Source organism: Oratosquilla oratoria, chromosome 38 (assembly GCF_046742065.1).
Source record: "Oratosquilla oratoria isolate Oo_2021 chromosome 38, ASM4674206v1, whole genome shotgun sequence".
Taxonomy (NCBI): Eukaryota; Metazoa; Arthropoda; class Malacostraca; order Stomatopoda; family Squillidae; genus Oratosquilla; species Oratosquilla oratoria.
In genome coordinates this window covers 33,204,640-33,214,886 of record NC_134814.1, presented here as the reverse complement: position 1 = coordinate 33,214,886, position 10,247 = coordinate 33,204,640, and the positions used below count along the sequence as shown (strand labels likewise).

General features: G+C 39.1%; 1 protein-coding gene across 1 annotated transcript; it reads left to right on the top strand.

The window, feature by feature from the left end:
• Positions 1-4,305: 4,305 nt before the first annotated feature.
• Positions 4,306-6,166, top strand: LOC143019873 (uncharacterized). The gene is made up of 2 exons (XM_076175852.1): positions 4,306-5,013; positions 6,146-6,166. The coding sequence occupies exons 1-2, from the start codon at positions 4,306-4,308 to the stop codon at positions 6,164-6,166; spliced, it is 729 nt and encodes a 242-aa protein (XP_076031967.1).
• Positions 6,167-10,247: the final 4,081 nt, after the last annotated feature.

The following is a 10,247-nucleotide window of genomic DNA, read 5'->3' as shown; positions in this document are numbered from 1 at the left end:
ACTCAAAGAAGGAAAGGTACCACAAGATTGGAAAAATGCAAATATTGTATCAATATATAAAGGGGGAGATAAAGAAGACCCAACAAACTATAGACCAGTCTCCCTTACAAGCACAATAGCTACAATATGTAATTTTTCTTTATCAAAAGTAAATTGATTAAACATCTGTAAGAAAATAATACACTTAATTAAAAATAATTTGGCTATAGACACGAAAGATTATGTCCCAATAACTTGATTTGTTTTTACTCGAGGCTAATAGAAATAATGCAAAAAAAGGAATGGAGGGGTTGATTGTGTTTTCCTAGATTTATAAATGGCATTTGATAAAGTAGCACACAAATAGCTACTAAGAAAACTTGAAATAATAGGAAGCATACAAGGAAAGTTATTGAAATGGACGGAAAATTTCTTGAAAAGAAGAAAAATAAGGGTGGTACTTAGAGACAAAAACTCGACCTGGAAAGAAATGATAAGTGGAGTCCCACAAGTTTCTGTATTAGCTCCGATAATGTTTGCCATATATATAAATAGCATGGATGAAGATGTATAGTGTTATATGAACTTCTTTGCAGATGACGCAAAACTGCTAAAGAAAGTAAGTACAGAAAAAGACTATGAATCACTACAGAGAGACCTGGATAAAGTCTGGGTATGGAGCCAAAATTGGAAAGTGAACTTCAACATAAAAAAATGTAGTATAATGGAGTTTGGAAAAAAGTAAAAATAAAATATCAGGACAATATAATATTGGTACAAAGAAAGTAAAAAAGTTAGCTCGGAAAAGGACCTAGGAGTAATTATTAACAAAGACATGTCACCAGGCAAGTATATTAACAAAATGGTAGGAGAAACATTCAATTTACTAAGATCAATAAAAGTTTCCTTTGACTACTTGGATGAGGTAATGGTAAAGAAAATATTAGTCACACTGATAAGATCAAGATTGGAGTACGCTGTGACAATATGGACACCCAGCACAATGAATAAATAAATAAATAAATAAATAAGTAAAATAAAGAAATTAGAAAGAATCCATTGCCAATGGGAAAATTGCCACTGGGAACATTACCACTGGGAACATTGCCAAAGTAGGAACCTTGCCACTGGGAACATTGCCACTGGGAATATTGCCACTGTGGGAACATTGCCACTGGGAACATTGCCACTGGAAATATTGCCACTGGGAACATTACCAATGTGGAAAAATTGCTACTGGGAACATTGCCCATTATTTTCATCACATGTTTGTAGATTTATATTTGAATGTAAGGATAATAATTGTTTTGAAAAATAGTTTTTTTTTTATAGACAATGATTTCTTTAAAAAGTGTTATGCTATCTAGAAATCGAATTTATATATAGGTATATTTAGTAAGTGATAGTATAATTAAAAGTTGAATCAGTTTAAAATTCAATAAATTATCATTCAAATAGCATTTACATGTTTAGGAATTTATCTAAATTATTTGCATGCTATATGCAATAGACTTCAAATATACTAATTGATCATGGGCATTTCCATAAATATCAACAATATTCCTTATGCATTAATGTCGACATATTTTTTTATTTTTCGGGAACGTCTTTGTGGATTTATAGTTGAAATTAAGGATAAGAATTGTTTTGAAAAATAGAACTGTTATTTGATAAGACAATGATTTATTCAAAAAGCATTATGCTATCTAGAAATCGAATTTATATAAAGATATAAATAATAAGTGATAGTACAATCAAAAATTAAATCAATTTGAAATCTAATAAATGATTATTCAAATAGCATTTACATATCTAGAAATTTATTCAAAATACTTGCATGTTATATGTAATAGACTTCAAATACACTAATTGATCATGGATATTTCCATAATTATCAACAATATTCCTTATACGTGAATTAATGTCTGCATATCTTTTATTTTTCTGGAAGGGTCACCACGCTCAAACTGAACACGCTTGGTTGTAGCTAAGCTTTCCTCCTGTTTCAATGCTAGGATTATGTTCCAAAGGTTAGGGTGAGAATTACTCACAGACTTATTTAACGCATTATGAAATGCTTCGACGCTATTATTGGTACGTGGTAAAGCTAGTTCAGTTCGACTGAAAACATTCCAGAAAATTGGCATTATTCTGTCTCCATTTTCGAACATTTCTGCTTATGGTACATAAAGAAGGTAACTGCGAAAGTGTAGCTTCATCTAAGGTAGCAGCCGCTTGTAATACTAATACGCGACTTGATTGATGAGAAGAATTAAAAAGTACAAATAACGTCCAAGTACCAGACTTCAGGAGAGCGAACTTTGACAATATAAAAACCTATCTGAAATTGAATATGAAATGTTATACGGACGTTACGAACATTGTCGGCGCCGGCGCAGTCAGGTCTCGGTACATGACCAGGGGTCGGGTCACGGAGGATAATATGCATACCTTGGATTAGTTCACTTGGGGGCGGGGGCTCAACAGAAAGGTCAGCGATTTGGATGAAATGTATAGTAATATAGCTGATTTAATCATTAATGCACAAAATACATTTATCCCCATGAAGTCAATACGGAAAAATAGTAATACTCCCAAATGGATAACAGACAGATTGAAACGTGAGATCGGAATGAAAAGAGGATTTAATCGTAAAAATAAAAAACGGGGAAACACACCTTAGATCAAGATATAACGAAATGGCAAAGCTGGTTAAAAAGAATACACGTTCAGCGAAACGTAATTGTGAAATTAAGGTTGCCAGTCAAGCAAGATCCCACCCACTCAGGGAGTTACCTTCACTTTTTTTAGTAATCACCCTGATAATGTTATGAAAAGTGTTACCTCTGATCTTTTCTTGAGATCCAGAAACCGAGGTGGATATGCCAACTTCTTAAGTTGACATTTTACCACCTCAATTTCTTGGTCCAGGAATTGAGGACTGCAGATCCTGAAAGCCTTCAAGATGTGCTCAATGATAAATTGAACCAATTGACTCAGAACCTCAAATTCAATACTGAATGGGAGGAATGTCACCATTTTAATAGGAAGAATTGATGACAGATTACAGTTTACAGTGTACCGAAAACCCACCCACTCAAAGAGTTACCTTCACTTTTTTAGTAATCTCCCTGATAATGTTGAGAAAAGTGTTGCCTCTGGTCTTTTCTTGAGAGCTTTCAGGATCTGCAGTCCTCAATTTCTGCACAAAGAAATTGAGGTGATCAAATGTCAACTTAAGAAGTTGGCATATCCACCTTGGTTTCTTGACCAAGCCCTTAGTAAGGCTAGAGCCAGCCATTTTAAAATTCCCGTCCCCTCTAGTCATCACCGCTCTTTTAAAGATATCTTAAAGATTCTTTATAGTAAAACCATCAGTTCTTATACTAAGTTGTTTCCTTATGAACGTCTCACTATTGCCTATCACTATCTCAACACCGTGCGTAAGCAAATTGTGAACGTTCAACAAAAACTGAAGGAAGTAGTCACCCGATGTTTATTGTTTGCCCTGCCAAGACTGTGATTCGGTGTACTCACCTAACACTCACCCGCCACCCCATCTTACCCCGCGTCTGAGTAATGCCACCAGTCCACGTTCCCTCTCTTTTCTTTGTATCTGTTGCTTACAAGTCCCAATTGTCCTCTGTCTTGTGCACTTTCCTGAAGATGGGCTACAGTTGGTAGTCGGAATATAGAATCTTCTTTCATGCAAAGTTTATTTTCTTCGACTGTGGGTTTCTTGTGTATTATTTATAAATGTGCTACCACATTTCTGTTTAGACATTTTTAGCGAGTTTACAGATTTTTTTTTAGGTGTTTTGTTTACATAACTTTGTTGAAAAAAATTAACTTCGAATTGCTTACGGTTTTAAAATAAATTTGTTTATTCCAGGATAAGATCCATAATGGCACGTATGATAAAAAGTGAACTCTTGGAAGAGATATGCTTAGGGATGAGGTGCATTACCTAAATCATAAAAATAGTGAAAATATGAGTGACACAATTATTTATTGGGAATGTTCTCAAAGAAAGCAAAAGATATGCAAAGCAAGATTGCACACGAAGGCATTGTCAGAAAATGTTGAGATTTTGAAGTAGGTTTATGAACACAAACACTCTGCGACAAACGATGCAGTCGAAGCTAAAGTTGCTGAAGTAATTTTAAGGCTGCTTCTGCAACATCTCATCAATCAAGTCGCGTATTAGTATCACAAGCGGCTGCTACCTTAGATGAAGCTATACTTTCGCAGTTACCTTCTTTATGTACCATAAGCAGAAATGTTCGAAAATGGAGACAGAATAATGCCAATTTTCCAGCTGTTCCGATGTCACGTACAGGATACGCCATACCACAAAAATTTACTGTTTTCGACTCTGGAGAAAGGTTTCTGCAATACGATTTAGGTGAGAACGATGAAAATTGCATGGTTATATTTATGACTGCAACGGGTATAGAAGATCTAAAAAGGTTCCAAAACTGGGCCATTGATGGCACATTTAAAGTGGCTCCGAAAATATATCATCAGCTATTCATCATTCATGTTCAAAAAGATAATCTTAGCATTCCTCGGGCACTTGTTCTCTTGCCTAACAAAACCAAATCAGCATACAGAGCATGCTATGAAGAAATTAAAGAGTTATTGAATAACAACCAGCCTCAAATCATCATGATTGACTTTGAGAGGGCTTCTATCAATGCACTAAAATATGTTTACACAAATGCTATTCTAAATGGCTGTTTCTTTTACTTTTCTAAGTCATTATACAGTAAGGTTGTTGACCTTGGTTATAAACAACAATATCACAACGGTAATGCATTCTCTCTTTTAATGAGGGATTTTTCAGCACTTGTATTTGTACCACCCGATGAAGTTATTGAAGTTTTTGAAGAGTTATCAGAGGATGAACGCATACCATCGCAGAGATCACCAATGTTCCCAATTGCTTTCTGGAATGTCTTCAGTCGAATTGAACTAGCTTTCCCACGTACTTATAATAGTGTTGAAGCATTTCATAATGCGTTATATAAATCTGTAAGTAATTCTCACCCTAACCTTTGGAAAATAATCCTAGCATTGAAACAGGAGGAAAACTTAGCTATAACCAAGTGTGTTCAGTTTGAGCGTGGTTACCCTTTCCCGAAAAAAAATGTATGCAGACATTAATTCACGTATAAGGAATATTGTTGATAATTATGGAAATGCCTATGATGAATTAGTGTATTTGAAGTCTATTGCATATAACATGCAAATATTTTAAATATATTTATAGATATGTAAATGTTATTTGGATAATCATTTATTAAATTCTAAGTTAATTAAATTTCTAATTATGCTACCACTTATTAAAAACACCTTTATATAAATTCGATTTCTAGATAGCACAATGCTTTTTAAATAAATCATTGTCTTATCAGATAATAGTTTTATTTCTAAAAACAATTCTTATCCTTAATTTCAACTATAAATCTACAAACCCTTTCCCGAAAAAAATATGTAGACATTAATACACGCATAAGGAATATTGTTGATAATTACGGAAATGCCCATGATCAATTAATATATATGAAGTCTATTACATATAGCATGCAAATATTTTAAATAAGTTTCTAAATATGTAAATGCTATTTGAATAATCATTTATTAGATTTTAAACTGATTCAATTTTTAATTATACTATCACTTACTAAATACACTTTTATATAAATTCGATTTCTAGATAGCATAATGCTTTTTGAATAAATCATTGTCTTTTTAAAAATATATATTTTTCAAAACAATTGTCATCCTTAATTCCAACTATAAATCATTGTCTTTTCAAAAATATATATCTTTTGAAAACAATTATTATCCTTAATTTCAACTATAAATCTATATTGCCTTTTAAAAATGATTTTTCAAAACAATTATTATCCTTAATTTCAACTATAAATCTACAAACACGTGTTGAAAAGAATGGGCAATGTTTCCAGTGGCAATGTTCCCACAGTGGCAATGTTCCCACAGTGGCAATGTTCACAGTGGCAATTTTCCCTGTGGCAATATTCCGCGCACGGTGCGATAGGGTTAGGGTCGTTGGTGAATGATTTTGTATCAAGAGATTGGGTCGGGGGGATAGCGTGGCCATAAAGGAATGGCGCAAGCTATGTTTTGTGTTCTCCACCAGAGAGGTGGTTCACTAGATTGATCCTAGCTGGAAGGAGTCACAGAAAGACTCCCACGGGGGAGGAACAGATCAGAATGGCTGCCGGGAGTATCTTTTTTTTTCGGCCGGCGTTGGAAATGCTCTTAGCGCTCAGGCGGTCTAGAGGTTGTGGCGTCCACACCACAAACGACCGCTTTGCCACGCAGGCTAACAGGTAATTGGCTACTGGAACAAGCAACCTCGCCGATCTCAGTGACTATTGTTAGGGACGCACTGGGACAGGAGCCCTTCAGGTCACGAGGCAATCGCTAATTGGCCGATCGGACTGTCGTGTGGTCCTGGAACACTATATAAGTCTGTCACTTACATAATAAAGATAGAATGGATTGAGACATTCATTCCTTACCACCCTCGATCTCGGCTACGTAGTTTGCCTGAGTAGCGCTCGCTACATTGGTGACCCTGGAATGACTCGAACACCCAGCCATCTGATTTGGAGTCATTGGAGGGGCTCCCGAGGAGGTCCATCAGAGTCTTGAGATGATAACTCATTTCACTACAAAAAACAGACAGTGGTGGAAGGAGACTTTTTCCCTGCCTCAGATACAAAACAATATTCAGGGACTGTGTGCACCAGTGGTTTACTTTATTCTAGATTTCATGGCAGATACATGTGGGGGTGATAGAAGGAAAAGTGTTGAAGGAGGGGGGTCGGTTGACACATTGTTGTTACTTTGTAGCTACTTGTGACCCGACTCATGTCCCGACCTGATCAACAGCGGTCAACCATTTTTGACCTTTCTGACCTTCTGACTTTCGGAGTCAGGCCTACTACCACACAACTACCAAATGAATAACATTACACATAAAATCATACTTGTGGTATGCGTGCATAACACTCCACCGTCCCAAAAGGCTCTTCCCATTAAGGAAATTAAAGCCAGTCACCTCCTATGTTTATAGGAGTCACATACAGGACCCGTTGCTCTACAATGTCAAAGGTATAGCTGGATTTATAATTCACGGTGAGCATGGGACAATAGGCGGCCTAGCGTGCGACACCGCACACATACGACAAAGGTCTCCTTGTAGACTGGCAGGCATTCGAGCCTGCGACGAAGAATCCTGCTGGGTTTGGAGACGTCAAGTCTCAGAGTTTAGCCGGGCATAGCACCCAGGTAGCCAAAATTCATGGTGAGCATGGGAGGACAGGCGTCCTCGACTGCGACGACACACACTGGATCCAAAATTCACTGTGAGCATGGGAGGGTAGGTTCCTCCGGGCATAGCAGTAAGGTAGCAAGCATTCGCGCCTGTGACGATACACATCAACGTTGGACGAGTGTTCACCAGCGAAGCACATGGACTCGGGTTTCGCCAAAGACTCCTTGCTGGGGTATTTGGTCCAATCTCGAGATCGTCCTCGTCCTGGGATTCCTGAAGGAATCGAGGACCACCGATCCGCGGCTGGGCTTATGGGAACCTCTGAAATATTTGGAAGGGATTAAACCATATTTCGTGTCAACCTACCCACCCCTTTCCTAAGTGCCAGTCAGTCCCACGGCCTTTCACACCTTTTAAAACAAAGAAAAATAAGACAGTTATTGACGAATCAGGAAATAATGAAGCTTTAACAATGACAATCACTTTGAAATGTTAAAAGTGTCACGATACTATCCCTAGCCAGATGACACGATACCCCATCTGGGTGTCAAGAAAACTATTCACCTAAATGACACCCTTCCAACTACCCTTATCCTTCTACTTTGCTATCTGTTCAGAGGAACAAGCAGTCAGTCTTCTCCCAACCACCCCCCTATTTGGGTCGTTCCACAGCAAAGGGATAGTTTGGCACTTCGGCCTAAGCAACCGTCCTCGGCCAATCACGGGCCAAGACGTCAGCCTAGATCGACTCTATAAGCCCGGCATTCCCAAAACTAAGCACCATCAGACGTCGGCAGCCCTTGGCAGTAGACAGACGATACTTACACGAGCACAGTCAATCTTGCTAGAGCTACTCTCTAAAGTTGACCTGTAAACGTAATCCAACTTTATGTTGGATAGCTTTGTCTTGGCAGTTACACTGTCACCCTCTTCTGGGCATTTCCCAGCACTTTTCCTATTCGTCATTTTCATATTTTCGTAGCCCTCCGGGATCCGCACGAGCCCTTGTTGGCTTGTGAGACTTCTTCGTCGTCCGGCCCAGCGAAATCTAGAAACATTCTATCGTAGTTTAGAGTAGTGTAGAAACCGTAACCACTGGGCACACAGTTTGTCCTACCACGCGGCTGTCACCAGTCGCCGAAGGAAGCTGTGTGACCCCTTTATATTATTTTCTTTAGCTCTGCTGAGCACATTTTATTTTTGTGTAACAGGGGGCTCGTCACCCAACCCCGACGCGCAGGATGGAGTCCTCAACTCCATCCTTGCCAACTAGGAAGACCTCCCCTGACGACCCCAATATCGACCCGGACAAGGCTAGACACGTGTTTCTTCATTCTGACCAGACCCGATGAGCTGACCTCAACCCATTTATGCTCAAGAAATGTCTTTCTCAATTACCTATGATATTAGCCAAGTTAAAAAACTTAGAAGCGGAGACCTCCAAGTTACCACCAACTCTGGGAAAGCTACACGCGATCTTCTCAAGGCCAGGAAGTTACATTCCTTCGATGTTGTTGCATCCCTCCCTAGGTCACTCAACTCCTGCAGAGGAGTAATCCACTGCAGAGATTTGATAACCATGGAAGAATGTGACATCCTCGATGAGATGAAATCTGAAGGAATATTAGATGTCAAATTTATAACGCGAATGGACCGAGAAAGGAACATGCTAGTGAACACGCCCCTCATAATTCTCACTTTCAATTCAACAACCCTCCCTGACCACGTCAAAATTGGATACATTCATGTCCCAACACGACCATATGTCCCTAACCCTTTACGCTGCAACAAATGCTTCAAATATGGTCACCTTGCCAAATTCTGCAGCAAACAATCAGTCACATGCGGTAAGTGTGCAGGCGAACATCCCATGGATGCTTGCTCTGCTAAGGTGTTTCAATGTGTTAACTGCCCCTCCAATAACAACCATGCATCCACCTCCCGAGACTGTCCCACTTTCAATATAGAAAAACAAATTTGTACGGAAAAAGCAATTTGTGGCATATCCTTTTACGAAGCAAGGAAGCGTGTGATGGAAAGACTAGTTACCCCAACTAGTACCTCCGGAGCAATTCCTATGCTTCGGCAGTAAAGAAAACTTACAGAACCATTGAAACGCAAACTGAGAGCAAGCACTCCAAGGACAAAGAACACCGCCAAACTAACAGGCAAACTCACTCGCACCTTCCTTCCCCGGCCATCCCAGAGCCTTCCAAACGTGTGCCCACACGTACGGAAGAGGATGTCAATATGGAGATCTCCGTTTCCCAAAAACGACTTTTAAGTCCTATTTCTAGCCCAGACCGTTCATCCGGGGCTAAACACACCTTTCCCACTAAGGCCAAGAAAGGAAGAAACCGAAGCAGATAATAATAATAAAAAAAATGAAAATAATCCAGTGGAATTGCCGAGGTGTTAGAAGTAAATTAAATGACTTAATAATTTTTAACTCGCTCAACAACCCCTCAGTTATATGTCTACAAGAAACTCATCTTTAGCCCAGTGTTGAGTTTAAACTTAAGAACTATACCACCTATAGGAAGGACAGGTTGGCGCCTGGAGGGGGGGTCGCAGTTGCAGTCAGCGACTGCATTCCCCAAGTGGAATTACCACTGGCCACCACCTTGGAAGCAGTCGCTATAAAAACGAAGCTGCATAACAAACTCGTGACCATCTGCTCCCTTTACCTACCTCCCGACCCTCGTTTCCCACTAGAGGAATTAAACGGGTTAATAGAACAACTACCCCACCACAAACTGATAGTGGGAGATTTCAACTCCCACCATCGCATGTGGGGTAGCAACAAAACCTCTCCTCGAGGGGAGCAGATGGAAGAAGTGCTCAGCACTAACAACCTTGTCCTCCTAAACACTGGCAGTCCCACTCGAGGACTAAGGGTTCATTTTCATGTATAGATTTATCCATATCATCTCCTGCGTTGTCTGACAACACACAATGG

What these genes read in the sequence shown, in the direction of transcription:
- LOC143019873 (XM_076175852.1), top strand. Translation starts at nt 4,306, where the DNA reads ATGTCACGTACAGGATACGCCATACCACAAAAATTTACTGTTTTCGAC. An exon ending in ATAATGCGTTATATAAATCT is followed by an intron (nt 5,014 to 6,145) that starts GTAAGTAATTCT and finishes GTTCTCCACCAG; the next exon opens with AGAGGTGGTTCACTAGATTG.